The sequence below is a fragment of the Lemur catta genome, chromosome 15 (genome assembly GCF_020740605.2).
Source record: "Lemur catta isolate mLemCat1 chromosome 15, mLemCat1.pri, whole genome shotgun sequence".
In the NCBI taxonomy this organism is placed as follows: domain Eukaryota; kingdom Metazoa; phylum Chordata; class Mammalia; order Primates; family Lemuridae; genus Lemur; species Lemur catta.
The window spans coordinates 42,111,490-42,127,258 of NC_059142.1; the positions used below are offsets into that span (position 1 = coordinate 42,111,490).

The window sequence follows — 15,769 nt, forward strand, 5'->3', positions numbered from 1 at the left end:
CACTGTATATAAGTACTTAGGTGCCTGAAACATAAACGTCACCTATTAAAGTTATGGGGAAGAGGAAGAAATAACTCAGCTTCCAGGAGAAGAGAAGATAGCTTGTTATATACGTGGGAAGATTAAGACGCAGCTGGGAGAAGAAAAGTATAACAGCTGCTGGGTGTGACAATCTCAAAACTTTTGAACGATTACAAATTAAACAGCCATGTTAAATCGCCCCAAAGGACAGACCTGAATTGTTATTTCCATCTTTAATGTTTACGCCGCTCTGAATCTGAGAAAAAGCCGCCAGGATTCCAGTACATACCAAGACGTGATGACAATATCCCAACGATACCCTGAAGTGTGTAAGCTTTTGTGCATCTACAGCCTCCAGAGGAAGCTGATGTTAGTGGACTGGGGGCAAGGAGAGCATTGATCCAATAGGGATGAAGCTCGGAGTTTCCTCTTATTCTTAGTGTTTCCTTTCTTGGCCCAAGGTTGATGTACCGCTGACATGTCAGCATGTGAACGTGCTCTATCTGAATAAGGCTTTCTACACTGTAGAGTCAGTTTCTAAAATGATGGAGCTTGTACTATTAGAACCAATGAAGTGACTAAAAGAATTTTTAAAAATAAGCCATCAGTCTGGACCTGTGTAGGTGAATGAAGGAGAAGCACTTTAAAGTCAGGAAAAAGAAAGGATAGTAACATTTAGGATTATCAACCACTGCTGGTTTTCCACTAAATATTTCATCGGAAAGAAATACGATTATTACCATCATTTCAATAGCAGTACTTTACTAATAAGCTCTTGGTATGTCTTTTTTTGTTTTTTTGTTTTTTTTTCAGACAGAGTCTCTCTCTGTTGCCCGGGCTAGAGTGCCGTGGCATCAGCCTAGCTCACAACAACCTCAAACTCCTGGGCTCCAGCAATCCTTCTGCCTCAGCCTCTTGAGTAGCTGGGACTGCAGGCATGTGCCACCATGCCCGGTTAATTTTTTCTATATATATTTTTAGCTGTCCAAATCATTTCTTTCTATTTTTTAGTAGAGACGGGGTCTCGCTCTTGCTCAGGCTGGTCTCGAACTCCTGACCTCGAACAATCCTCCCACCTCAGCCTCCCAGAAAGCTAGGATTACAGGCGTGAGCCACCGCGCCCAGCCCCTTGGTATGTCTTTGAGGTGGATTTCAGATTCAAAATAGACTGATCCTATATCACACTGCTGACTTGTTCACTCAGTGTTTGTCAATAACATAGAGGCTTCACCCAGGAGATTTCCTGGGTTGTAATTACCTGGAACCCAGGGGTGATTCTAGGCTTTGTGAGGCCTGAACCGTATCTAATTTGGGAAATCTTCTCTAATAAAAACACACAAAATTATGAATACAAAAACTGCTAGGGCCCCTCCCAGGATGTTGGAAGGTGCCGGTGTAAGCGAGGAGCCCTGAAGCTTAGGCTCCATTCAATTCATGATAAATCCACCCCAGCTGGGGCCTTTTTACAAACTTCTGCAGTGCTGGGAAAAATATTGCTTCAACTTGTGAACAACCCAGAACTCTGTCATGTTGGTCATGAAATTACCGGCATCTTCCTTTGGCAACTGGCCTTGGGAAAGAGATGCAATAGGCTTCTATCTCACTACAGCAAATAAGCTTTGTCTATTAGAAAGGTGTGACCCAAAACAAAGGAGCACAGCCCCCAACACACGCTTGGTAAACTGTGACCCTTGTGGCTATCTCTGAAAGTAACTGTGAACTAGGTGGAGGGGTACAGCTCTATTCAGATCCCATAACAGGAGCATTAATCTCTATCACCAGCTAGCTCTGGTTTCCTCATCACCGTGAAGCAAATGCCTTTTTCTGCTGTTTGAGATGAACACAGAAACTCGAGATAAACAAGTTGGTGCCTCCTCCACTGTGAGTCTTTCCTAACCCACCCCTCAATTCCTGTGCTGTTCCTTCCCCTACCTTGTCACCCGGCTGTGTAGACCCCAGCATGGCTCTCATGTCTTCTCATCATCATCCCTCTTTCTCCTGATATGAAAGCCTCTTGGGGACAAAGAGGCTTTGTCCTATTCCAACTTGCACCCCCAGCACTTAGTATAGTACCTGGCACACAGCAGGCATGACACTCATTAATTTTTACCAAACGTGATTCCGTGGGTTTTGTTTTTTTTCTGGTGTTGGCTACATAATTAGAGTGAAACTTGGGTTCTTATGAGGGGCTCTCAGTGTTATAAAATGTCCACTAAAGGTGGTGAGTTTAAGACATTTGTAAGAAGACTCCGCCTAAACCTCTTGGTGGAGGGATCCAATGAGTGTGCCCTCTGGTAGGAGGGCAAACAAAAAACAGACCGACAGGGTTCCTCCCTAAGTGAGGCCTCAACAAAGTAACAAGGGGACAGAGGAGGCCCCTGAAGTTGGGCGTTGGCAAAAACTGTTAATTCAGCCCCAGACACATCCTAAACCCCTTCCTCTAGCCCAAAATGAACTGTGGGAAATTAGACTTCTGAACCACAAGACAGGTGGACAGTCTTTTCCAGAGTCAGGTTTAGAGGAGGATCTTCACCTTGAGTCTAAAATCCCCTTCAGGCCACTGAACATACCCACTAGGATTTGCTTGTGTCACAGAGAAATCATGGAATTTTTGAGCTGAAAGAGAATAAAACCCACCCTTCTTGTTGAAGAGTAGTCAGGGAAGAAAGTATATGGAATTAGACTAGAGCAATGTATTTTCTTTACGAATATTTTTTGCACCGTAGCTTAACATAAATATTATCTTTTCCTACACTGCAAAGGTTCCTATTGCCCACAGATAATTCTTAACTTCTTAGGTATATACTTTTTGAAAAATAATGTTCTGGGTGATTGGGGAGAGAAGTGCCCTGTGGCAGGTTTTCAGGAATTCTTTCTGCTTTACCATCTAAAAGACACTGACACTGAGAAAGCATCCTGCACCTTTCACTCCCTGGAGGACTTTGTGTTAAGCTCCCTTCTTTATGGCTACATGTTGCACACATTTCAGCAGTTAGAAACTCTGCACATGAGGAGGAATCAAAGTCATATTCAAAAGGAGGATTTCAAGGATAATTCGCATAACAGGGCTCCCATGACAAAGCTAATTGGAGCATTACTTGCTTGCTGTCTCTTATTGCCCAAACTGAAGATGAGTACTGGGGAAAGCAGAGCCCATCATATGTAAGTTACACAAGTCTCTTGGCCTCTTTGGACCTTAGTTTCCTCATTTGAAAAAAATGGATGGATCTTAAGACATACTTTTCAGAGTTCATGATGAGCTTATACCCAGTTAACCAGTAACTGTAGGATGCTTTTACACACAAATAGTTTTTTTTACATATGTTCATCTATTTCACTTACAACGTCTGTAAAAATTGCATTCCATGCCAAGCCTGAAATGTTCCAAAGGTCACTTCTGTCAGTGAATTGCAACCAAGATTTCTACAAAAGAAGAGAGAGACAAGCCAAAGAAGAAGAAGAAAAAAGATATTGTTTGAGAACATTTATCATTTGGCAGTGATCCTAATTCATATATGATGAAACATGCCCTCAATACTTTCTCCATACACTAAAGAAATCTCACTGTAGAAGATATTGGCTTACGATTTATACTTTCATATTTACACATGCAGTGCATTAGATACAAAACAGTGAGTGCTCAACCAATACTTGTGTTAAGAGATCTTTATTTCTCCAGAACAGAGTTTTACAGCTTCAGTGCTGTTGACATACTGGCCATGTAATTCCTTGTCGTGGGGCTTTGTCCTGTACTTTGCAGGTTGTTTAGCAACATCCCTGGCCTCTGCCTCCCAGGTGTCAGTAACATACCCACAGTTGTGACAGACAAAAATGTCTCCAGGCATTGCCAAATGTCAGCTGGGTACAAAATACATTGGATGAGAACCACTGTTCTATAATGATTCACTCTGATCTGTGTAATGATTCTCACACTCATCTTTTCTAGAGATGAAAAGGATTTGCTATATAATTTTAGTAACGTTCTACCAGTAAAATTTCAATATTTCAAAATGAATAGCAAAGAGGTTTACAATAGGTTTAATAAAAATTCCAAATAGAATGAAGTTATATTTGTAACTTACACAAACTGCAAAAACGGTGGGGTTTCAAATGTACCTCTTTCAATTGACTGTATTTTATTGCATGATAAATCTCTAGAAAAAAGAAGATATTTCTTTGATGAGCTATTAGATATCAAATTAGCGGGAACAAATAGCAGAGTTTAGAATGATAATACTGAATAAGTAGTTTTTGTCTACAGTGTCAACCTTTGGATTTGTATTAGAACTTTCCAGAGCCCCTAATCCTGCCTATACCTCTTCTAGAATCTCACCTTCATGATTTTCATAAACATTTTTTATTTTAGTTTAGTTTTTTTTTTGAGATAGGGTCTCACTCATGCTCAGGCTGGTCTCGAACTCCTGAGATCAAGCAATCTTCCTGCCTTGGCCTCCCAGACTGCTAGGATTACAGGCATGAGCCACCAGCGCGTCTCGCCAATTTTCATAAATGAAATATGCAACTATAGATCTTGATAGATTTTGGATGAGATCTTTCCCTAGAGCAGGAGACTTGATTACATGACCTTCTGTAGTCTCATCAAATTCTAGATTATGAGCTCAAAGTTTTTGTCTTTCAATAAAATTTCTAACATGAGAAGAAATGATCTCACATTTATTCACCTTCCTGGTTTAATTCTGTTTTTCGAAGGCAGTTCAATACCAAAAGAAATAAAAGATATCCTTTCACATCATTTGAGAGGAAATTGCTCCTCTAATTAATATCTAACTTTGAACTAATTCAGAATTTTACCATATTAATAGAAATTCATTTTGGTTTTAATATTCCACAAAAGCAACTTGTTTGTTGTACAGTGATGGGACAACAAAAAACAACATGGAACTGGATTTTTATTTGAAAACACCCATTCTTGACTACAGTTGACTATTTCTGTCGATGCCAGCCTGTCCCTCACTCTTCACCTGGCTGGTATAACTCTGTCTGACTGGTGTCTCCATCTGTAGTCTCTTCCTTTCTAAACTATCCTGCACACAGTCACCGGATGAACTCTCCAGAAGTGTTCTCAAAGACCAGTACCTGGGAATTTATGGAAGCTGCAAATTCTCGGCCCTACTCTAAACTGACTGAATCCGAAACTGTGGGGGTGGCATCCGGAACCAAGGCCTAACAAGCCCTCCAAGTGCTTGTCAGGCAGGCTCAAGGTGGTCTTCAGCACTGCTGGTATAACATGGTTCCCCATCATGGCTCCTTTGCTTGGCATTCAAAGCCCTAGAAAATCTGGCTCCAGTCTCCTACTGTCCCTCCTTCTAATCTACAGGTAGTCACGGCATTCCTCAAATACTTTCTTGCGTCTTGCCTTTCTCCCCTTTTCCAAGTTTAGACTATTTTCCCAAAGATGTCTGTCTAAGGATACCCAATGGCCCTTTGAGGTCCTGTTCTAAGAGCATTGCTCTGGTAACATCTTCTCCGATCCACACTGAAGTCCTTTCTCCCTTTTCTGTGCTCCAGAAGCAATTTGTCTCTCTTAGTGCCCATGTCTATTTCTTCTTTTTGATACAGTTATCTTTGCATCCCATTTCTTCTGAGTGTAAACTCCTTGAATGCGTGGACTATGTCTGGCTCATCTGCATGGCCCGCCATGTTTAAAATTGACACACAAAAATCAAGCAAACTCAAATGTTTATAAAATGAATGAATAGCTGAGGAATGAACAGCACAAGAAAAGTAACTAGTTTAAAAGAAATATAATTTTAATGTTTGTGGTCCCTCTTCTGCACCTCTGCGGCACTTTGTCATCTACTTAGTGCTTGTTGCATCATGGTTTGAGCTTATTTGTTTGTTTCCCCTGTGAGATGTTAAGTTCTTAGAAGGGTAGGAACCCTGTCTTACTCATCTGCCTCCAATATTGCCTGCCTCCAATATTAGGCACAGTGCCTGGCATATTCTTTCTTAGCTTTTTCTTTCATTGATTGGCATCTTTTAAATGAATGAGAATAGATATGCTAACGTGAAATAATTAGCTTACAAAGTATTTCATAGTGGAAGTAATAAAGGGCCTCCTCCATTGAGCAATTCACTCATTTGCTTTTTTCCAAATGTGGCAGAGATTCCCAAGAAGACCAATACAAAAGTGGTCATCCCCTTAAAGCCTAGGAAGTTTGATAATTCAAAGGACTATTTGTAGTGTCATGTGAAGCTCTTTGTACCCACTTCCCTTAAGCCTTCTACATTTGAAAGAAGACTCTATTTGTGCAAGAGGATCATTAATTAGCTTTATGAGGATTAATGATGTACATACTTCTGGACCTCATGGACAAAGGATAAGAATCAAACTTTCATACCAAAGAATATAGTATCTTCTTATCTCTAAACAGATAGAAATACTATGCAAATATTCCCTCCTTGGCAACAAGGCTGGAGAGATTTTTATTTTGTAATTAGTGAAGAATTAGGAGCATTTCTGATATGCTTACTTAGTGTAAACATTTCTAGCTATACCACTTAACCATCATTCTAAACAACCGTTTTTAATATGAGTATAACAATTCCTGCAATAAAATCCTTAATACCAGTCTATTCTCTTAAATATATTTTAATATTCTTGATATTATTTATATTAATATAATTCATGTTATTTAATATTTAAATGTTAATTTAATTCATATCAAATTATGAAAACATTCTGGATTAATGGCATTCGAACTAGTATAGATGGTCCGTATTTTCCTTTCCTTTAGGCAATGACTTGAGGTAAACTTTAATTCCTCTCATTCTACTAAACCAACTTTTTCAAATCTTTTTCTGAAGGCTAGAGAGTGACTATTTTAGGCTTTATGGGCCACATACAGACTCTGTTGTATATCCTTGTTTCTATTCTTTTCTTTTCTTTTCCTTTTACAGCCCTTTGAAAATGTAAAGCACTCTTTACTTATGGGGTGTATATAAAAACAGACTGTGGATTAGATTGATCTATGGGTTGTAGACTAAACATAAATATAAGCAGATGGTGTATGAACACTTATAAAACAAGGTTTACATGGGTGTCAATAATTGCTCAGATCTTATTACTACTTTTTCCCTATAAGTGAAGTTCTTTTCTGTCTGTACCTTGTCTATATGATTTAAAAAACCGAAAATGCATAGGAAGTATCTGATGCTAGAGATGGGCTAAAACCCTACACAGATTTAGAGAACTGCAGAATTTTATTGCTGGAAGAAATTTTAGAGATTGTCTAATTTGAATCTCTTATTTATTTTGTAGATAATATCACTAAAGGATCATAAATAAATATGATTAACTAAGTAACTTACAAATACCGGAGGGATAGCAGGCCTTCAAATGAATCTTTGCGTAATTCCGTCAAATTGTTTTCACTGAGAATTCTGGAAAATGAAAAGGTTATTTCTGGATCAAAATGCAAACTAGCAACAACTATTTGCTACACAGGACTAACTCCTATCTATGGAGGAAACCTGGGTCACGGTGCTGCCCGAATGCCCTAATTCTGAATTAGTTTCAAGATGGTAATGTCTGCTCTGTTTCCAAACCTTATCTCATGTTCTCCTTTTTGTGTCCATCTCGCTCCAACATGCGCGCGCGCGCACACACACACACACACACACACACACACACACACACACACACACACCTCTACCCGCTCTTCCCACCAAATTTGTATTTAATGCCTACTCTTCTCTAGATCACAAAGTCCCTATTAGAATCCAACTCTGGAAGCACACCAAGATCAGCAGAACTGCCATTTTCTCATCTCTTTCCCTAAATATTATTATGAAAGCCCCACATGGACCTATGTCAGGGCCACAAACAAGCCATTAGGTTTTTCCCCATTAAAAAAATCTTTTTGAGAACTACAATGCACACAACATGCACATAACATAAATGTTCAGTTTAACAATCAGGAAGCAGATGCCCATGCAATATCATCATGTCAGGAAAGAGCACTGCGAGCATCCAGAAGCCCCGGGGGCCCTTTCCAATCACAACCCTCTCTCTAACCCCTACAGGTAACCACTCTCCTGGCTTTTATCGTAATTTCCTTGCGTTTAAAATGTAGTGTTACCTATTATATGTCAGCCATAAGCAACATACTTTAGTTTGCCTTTTCTTGAATTTTATGTAAACGGAATCTCATTGCATATATGACTTTCTATCTTGCCTCTTTCACTCAACATTCTGTTTGTAAATTTACGATGCTGTTGCACGTAGCTGAGGATGGCTCCTTTCGGTGCCTGTATGGCACGTCCCACAGGTCACCACTAGCTACATGTGGTTCCTGAGGTCTTGTGTGTGGCTCAGTGTGACTGGGCAACTGAATCTTTAATGTCAGTAATTTTAATTATTTTTAAATTTAAGAGCTGATACTCAATGCAGTTATTAGAAAACGTTTAAGTGCGTTTTTCACCAATGTGGGTATAGGATGCTACTTGTTTTTTTCTTTTGAGACAGAGTCTCACTCTGTTGCCCGGGCTAGAGTGAGTGCCGTCGCGTCAGCCTAGCTCACAGCAACCTCAAACTCCTGGGCTCAGGCAATCCTTCTGCCTCAGCCTCCCGAGTACCTGGGACTACAGGCATGCGCCACTATGCCCGGCTAATTTTTTCTATATATTTTTAGTTGTCCAGATAATTTCTTTCTATTTTCAGTAGAGACGGGGTCTCACTCTTGCTCAGGCTGGTCTCGAACTCCTGACCTGGAGCGATCCTCCCGCCTCGGCCTCCCAGCGTGCTAGGATTACAGGCATGAGCCACCACGCCTGGCCAGGATGCTACTTTCTAAACTGCATATTTTATGAAATCTAAATATAGATTAAGTATTTTTGATGAAAATTCACCAACCAAATTTAGACTTCAAAAGAGCATGGAAAAAATAATGTGAACTCTCTAATAATAATTTTAGGCTAATTATATATTGAAATGATAATTCTTTGGATGCAATGATATTTCATTTTTTGAAAAGTGTAGTACATGAATATAGTGATAAAATTCAAATAATACAGGTAAAATCAAAGCCTTATTAATTCTTTATTGACTTATTTATGCATCTTCCTCTATCACTGGTTTATAAGCCCCTTAAGTGCCCGAGGGGACCATGTCTTATTCTTTTCTCATTCCCAGAACCAAGCGGAGTTCTTGGCATATAATAGAGGATTGATTGTCTTGTTGATTGAGTGAATGAATGAAGGAATGAGTAAATAAAAAATGAAATTACTTTCTCCAACTGAAGAGACAGAGATAATACCTGTTGGGAAGGAGAAATGAAGGCTAACTTTTGAATGCTGGATGCTGAGAGGGAGACTTGCCCGTGTTGTGAGTCAGCGTGGAGTTTTTCTGGACAACCAGGAAGCCTCAGAAGGGCTCTGAGACCCTAGATAATACAGACAGCTGTCACCTGGATAACCTTGCCAGTTCTTGCTGGCAACCATTTTCTTTCATGCCACTGAAAAAAACTCTTTCAGGTGCCTTAGGCCTGTCCTCAGTTTTATTTTAAAATGTTATTCTCTGTATTTATAAAAGGCAGAAAAGACAAGAACTATGTGTACTTGCCAAAGTATAAAAGAATATGTAATTAAAGTAGATGACAATTTTGGGGGGATAGTAACCCAAACTCCGAGTTAGGTAAATAAATGTATTTAATACATAAATACATCTCTAATAATATGAATGCCCTCTCCTCTCAACTATATATTGACTTGTAGATCATTTCCTTCATCACTCTATTGGTGATGGGCTTTATGCTGTGAAATTCTCAAAACCTAAAGCTTATGGAATGGTCTCAATGTCCAAAGAGCACTAAACACTCATTACTCACAAAATGATACCAAGTAACTATTTCATAATATTTCCAGTACTATCTGTGATATCTGAGTGGTTATGTGAGATGGTCACTGCTTAAGCAGATCATAGTCCAAAAATTAAAGAATGTCTGACAGGTAATCATTTCAATCACAGGAAGTGGAGCCAGGATTGAAGAGGGTGTTGGACAGGCTACAGAAATGAAGTAGTATACCTGGAGTCACTAAGTAGAGTTCTCAGATTCAATCAAGGTTAAATCAATGAAGAAAGGAATACGGACAAGAAAAGGCAGCAAAGTCAGCAGGAAGTAGCCAGATCAAGTAGCCAATAAGGAACTGAAATGGTCCTTGAAAAAATGAAAGATGGTTGAATTGAGGCACAAGAGATCATTCTGTGTCTCTGGGAAAGTAAAATTGGTTGGCAGGTTAGTATGGAATCCGGTTTTTACAGTGCATTAAAAAAACATTCCCATGTTCTGGGAACTAAAGGGCGTTCTGAGTAGGCAGCTTGAGAGTAACGATGAGGATGATGATGACAAAGCTTCCTTTATGTTACAACTGGCAAAAAGAGTTTGTCATGCTCACACATTTTAAATCTACATAAAAGTAAATATGAGCAGAAATCTTCTGGTAAAGATTTCTTAAAGGGCAGCACAAAATGACATGGGATTTAGCATCAATAAGTTTGGGTTTGACCTCTAGCTTTCACAGTTCTTGTCATGAACCTTAAGCAAGGCACTTAACCATCCTGAGTTTGAGTTTCTCCATCTAAGGAACTGGAAGATCAGCGTGGCAATTTATCTGAGAGTATTCTGTAAACCAGAATGCCAGACAAACACTAGCATATTGAATTCAGCACTTCATTCCAGTGGAGCTAAGAAGTCCATATTTGGACCCACCTTCACTGGAGATTTCTGAAAAAGCTGCTTCCGGTCGCATGCCTTTTGGGCTCTATGGGCATCCCTTGCTGAATAAAACTTGATGATGGCATAGAAACCAGGACGAGCCACTGCAGCGTTTGGGAAGACCCGGACTGAATACAGAAGGCCAAACTGGGAGCATTCTGTGAAGAGAGACTTCCGTGGGTGGTCCCACGCCAAGTAAGTGCATGAAATCTCATGGCCAGAAAACAAAACTTCACGTCGCCTCCTAGTCCCCAAACCCTTCTCCACAGTGGGTGCAACTCGAAACACTTCTCATTTCATGAACAAGTTTTCCTCTTAAATTCTAAGCTTTAAGAAGCAGTAGAAGGCAAAATGTGCTGGCTGTTGAGAGGTGCCTCTGGGTCTCTAAAATCTGTTGGGGCCAGGTGACTGCTGGGGTCCGCTACCGAACCGAGAGCTGGGCCCCTCGGGAACTAAGAACCCGTCAGTGGAGGCTACGAAGCAGGTGAGGTGCTGAGGCAGGACTCCCGGGCTCCCAGTCACGGGTGGGCGGCTTTCTCCATCCCTCCCTCCACCCTGGCCCCAGCTTACATGCAAGTCCTCGGCCGTGGGTCCAGAGCTCAGCTCCCACACTAGCAAGGTTTTGTCACTCTTGGTGGGAACCGCAAAAGGCACCGACTCCGCCATCCAACCGCCACTATGCCTGCGCGGCTAAGGCTCAAGCAGTACTGCGCCTGCGCAAGGCGTGCCCGCCGGTTTTTAGAAACGGTCGCAGGCGAGGGGCGGGGCCGGTACGGCGCAGAGGGCGGGGGCGGGGCCGGCACTCTGAGTGCTCCCTCGCCCCTCCCACCCCAGGCCGCTCTCTGAGTCAATTCGCTTCCTCCAGCCAAGGCGCTCTGATCTCAGAGGTGTGTTTTCAGGGCAGAGGCCTAGATGGGCTTTCAGGATCGAAGGATAGGGACACCTTCATAGCAGTCGGCTTCATCTTTACTCCTGGAGGAGACTAGGGTACTAGGGAGTTAACACTACCTACTGATCTTGTAGGAAATAACCGCTAAAGGTGCTATCCTTTGACTTGAGTGTTTTCAGTTTTAAATACGCAAATCAAAGCATAACTCACTAGGCCATTAACAGTCGCATGAAATCCTTAAAAAGAACTCCCTGGTTGTCCTGCGCGATTCTGATAAATTGCGTATGTGTGTTTCAGATGGTGTGGGAGGTTGGGGGTGGGCAGAGTAAGAACGAAAGAGAGGTAAATTTGGGGACAAAAATCAAAAAGTGGGTCCAAATAGGGCACCAACACTGGAGCTGATGGTGCCCGAGAAGGGATGTTCTAGGCGTCACAATCGGCTACTTACTGAGAGAGAAAGAGTCCTAAGACTCTTTAAACTAGAATGTCAGAACCAGAAGAAACCCTGCAAAACAAGTCTCCTGTGGTTTTTATAAAAATAATAGTCCTCAGACCTGTGCTTGCCTGTGATGAAATTTTCACCTGTCCTCAGCTAAATGAGAAAAGGACAATATAATCAGGGTTTTTTTATTTGATAAAATAAAATGTATTCCATTTCATTCTTCTACAAGCATGACCTCCCTACAATTCTGACACACAAAAAAATGTGTTTTATGAAAAGATGCTGAAAAATAGAGAATAGTTGTTTTAATACACTTACTTGGGCATTAAAATTAAAAGTTGGAAATATCAGGTTTAATTTTTTTGACCTTTTACTGGCTTGTGAAATCCAAAAGTCTGGGAACTACTTATTGAATAGTCAAATCTTATAGCTGAAGCAGTTTGAGCGGCCAGAATAACACCCCAGTTTGGCCAGACATTTACTGACGATGGCTATGTGCAGGACATTCTTCCAACTGTCCCTTTTCTGCCTTTGCCTTGTCTTTAAGCAGTTCTACTCTACACCAGCACCCTCCAAGCAAACTGGATCCTATCCAGAGAAGACATTTTTGATCATCTAGATTCTATTAATAGCCCATCCTCCCAAACCACCCCAAAATCATTAGCACCTATCACCATTTCTCCATCTCACCACTCCTTTCTCCACCTTAATACCAGAGCCTTACCCCCAAGAACCTGATCAAGAGCAATAGTTATGTTTTATCTTCCTTCTAGTAGCCAGCACACTCCTATTGTATTAGGTACTCAAATATACATGGAATTAATAATGAATAAATTAACACATTCTTTGCACAGGCACTGCTTTAATAATTCAAAAACTATAGATTTCTTTATTGTGGTCCTCTTGGTTTTGCAAATGACAGACAGGAACCATGGGATTGGGCCTGGATGCCAACAAGGAGGAAGCCCGAGAAAACCATTTATTCCCAGGGCTCTGATCAGTTTTGCTCGTAAATGGGAAGGGAAGAAAATAACATGAAGCGGAGGCAAGAAGAAGAAGAAACGAAGAACCTCCAAGTGAGGACGGGAGTCCTGGAATGACTCTACAGTGGGCCTGCACCCTGTTTCATTCCAGGCGGCATCCTGTCATCCAGTAGGAGAGTGGCCGGCCTGAGCAGTGCAACCTCCATTCTACCCTGTGGGGAAAAAAGACACGGTTCTTGCTTCCCACTTAGTAGCATCTCCACACACACGACCCAGTTCTTGGTGAGTTTTCCATGCAGAGCAACACCCAGAATCCCCTTCGTTACTAGCCCTCTGGTCTGTCCTTCACTAGCTCCTCTGATTCTTCCAGTGAATGTCCCTCATCCCTGGTATTTGCCCTCTTCTCTGATCGGTATGCTTCCACATTTTCAAATCCTCATCTCCCTCTGAATGGGGAGAGAGCACTGTTTTACAGGGCTGAAAGTTACTAAAAAAACAAAACAAAACAACAACAAACAAACAAACAAAAAAGTGCAGCCATTGACTCTCCCTCCAGAGAGGCTCAGTTCTAATAATCATCAATGTCCCTTTTGTACAGTGTTTTGAGTACACAAAGCATTTAACTCCCTCCATGCTCACAATCGCCTGTAGAGGCAGCCATTTATGCTATTTATATACCTAGTTTGTAGCTCAGAGAAGGTAAGTGACATCCGAATGCCCCCCGTTAGCGAGCTGATAGCTTTAGGGGTGTCTGTCCAGCTGATGAGCGCCATGCTTTTAATAGAAAAAATTGCCAATCCTGGCAAGAGTGCTCCTGCAGTAGCCATGATTACGTGGCTAAACGCCTATTGTGCCAACAGCTGACTGGACCGAGGGGGAACACGTGGCCTAAGCTGAATCAGATTCTCCATCCCAGGAACTTGGGTGGGAACTGAGCGTGTTCAGACCCTACAGTCGTTTAGGACTTTAGCACACAAACTTGGGGCACACATAGTGTGTCTTGTGGACTGGGGAACAGAGGAAGCTGGACTGCAAAGTAGTGAAGCGAATGCACCAAAAGAAGCCAAAGCCTGCCAGGGAAAGCTTGCTGACAGTTTCCAGCCCTGATTTCATTCCCTTCCTGAGGCCCAGCTGCACCCCTTGAGTGGGCTCAGGGAGACACCTTATCCTCCCAGAATAAATTTCCCCCAGCTAGCTCAAGTTGTTTTCTGTCACTGCCACCGAAAGAGTTTTGTTTAATACACTATCAGAGAGAGAACCAGATCTCAGGTCTTCTAGCTCAGATCTCCAAGCCCATCAACCATCCCACATTTTTTTCAGATGTGGCAAAGGAGTGCCCACGAGTCCTTGCCTACTGCCCCTTTCTCTGCCATGTCCTCCTTCCTGGGGTTTGCCCGCTAACTTAGTCCCACCGTATCCTCCTCACCATTTGTTCATCCCCCCTGATCCGGACACAATCATTTTTGCACAGTGAATGCCTGCGAGAAGGTTGGGGCTCAGCAGATCTGAAAGGGAGAAAGAAAAAACCTGTGAGGGCAACAGAGGACAGTCCCCAAAACTGAGGCAGACACTGGCCCTCCCTGAACAGCCCTATGCCACCTAGCGGCTGAGTACTTCCAGTCCAGGCAAGGCCTCCCTCTCAGGGACCCATTTAGACATCTTTACAATGGCTGCTGGAGGTTGGGGGCAGGTAGGGGTGGAGGTAGGAGGCGGCAGGAGGACTGAGAATTGGGCCTGTTCGTTACTATTCTTCCTAGCCAGGGTAGATGGTGGTTCACTCACAGTTTGGGGGCGGGAGCGGGTTAGGAAGAGGAAATGCCAAAATAGACAGCACAGAGGCCATGGTAAAGTCCTGCTTAACTAGGGGGACTCTTCAAGCAAGGAGCCCAGGGACATTAGGAGGAGGTGAGGGACAGAGTCATGGGCCCTATCGAGCCTCCTGGATCAGATTTAAGGTGGAGAGTTTGCACTTGGCCTTTGCTCAGACTATTAACTGAAGATGGTACCACTGAGTCATTGGAATTGAGCCTTTGAAGCCACCAGTCTGGCCTTCAGTGCTGGTTCTCTTCATGGGCCTCAGTTTGCTCATCTGTAAAGTGGGGATCATAAATAGTTTGCCTGGAAAGTTGGGTGAAGTGAGCTATGCATGTAAAGTGCTTAGTGTGTAATGTCCTCTCAGTGGAAGTTTGCTGCAGCCGCTCTACTACCACTGGCTGTACAGAGCCTTTCTGGATCCTACTCAAGGCCTCTACAGAATCTCCTAACTACATGGGCATTAGGGCCACTAGTTCAACCCTCGGCTCACTAAAGGGATTCCCTAATTCTTTGGACCATCTCTCGGGGGGCATTCCCAGGCTGTGGGTGGAAAGAGAAGTCCTGTGAGCACAGCCTGGTCTCCTCTCTCACCTCTCCCACCCTGGGGCCCTGGCCAGACCTTGACAGTCCACATGGCAAAGGTTTTCCGAGTGACTCTTGTAATCGTTGCACCAGTAGTGGCTGTTGATCTGGAAGAGGCCATAGTCATAGCTGCCATCTGCATTTTCATTTACCTTTGATATGTTGAAGTTGCTTTCTATAAAAGTCAGGCACAGCCCTTAGAACGGAGAGAAGGAGGTCAGGATTTAGAGGGAACCAAGCCAAGTGAGAAGGGAAGTGGAGGAGAAAGGGCCAGGAGGGACCAGACGAAAGGGACAAGGCT

General features: G+C 42.4%; 1 protein-coding gene and 1 long non-coding RNA gene across 4 annotated transcripts in view; both read right to left on the bottom strand.

Annotated features, from left to right (window-relative positions):
• LOC123620556 (leucine-rich repeat-containing protein 37A3-like) overlaps positions 1-11,451 on the bottom strand; it is a 30,129-nt gene extending 18,678 nt beyond the window's left edge. For 2 of the 3 annotated variants that reach the window (XR_006728903.1, XM_045525893.1), the window contains exons 1-3: positions 7,354-7,618; positions 4,104-4,175; positions 3,364-3,444 (exon numbers count right to left, since the gene is read on the bottom strand). Coding sequence is in view for 1 of the 3 variants with exons in the window: in XM_045525893.1 (XP_045381849.1) it covers positions 3,364-3,383 (20 nt within the window). In the remaining 2 variants the exon portion in view is untranslated. Of the gene's footprint in view, positions 1-3,363; positions 3,445-4,103; positions 4,176-7,353; positions 7,619-10,751; positions 10,929-11,327 lie in introns of those variants that run through there. The other variant, XR_006728902.1, reaches the window with a different exon arrangement.
• Positions 11,452-13,046: 1,595 nt separating this feature from the next.
• On the bottom strand, positions 13,047-14,860 carry LOC123620558. The gene is made up of 2 exons (XR_006728905.1): positions 14,498-14,860; positions 13,047-13,283 (listed from the first exon to the last, which is right to left on the bottom strand). It is a non-coding gene; the product is annotated as an uncharacterized LOC123620558 (long non-coding RNA).
• Between the last annotated feature and the right edge of the window lie 909 nt (positions 14,861-15,769).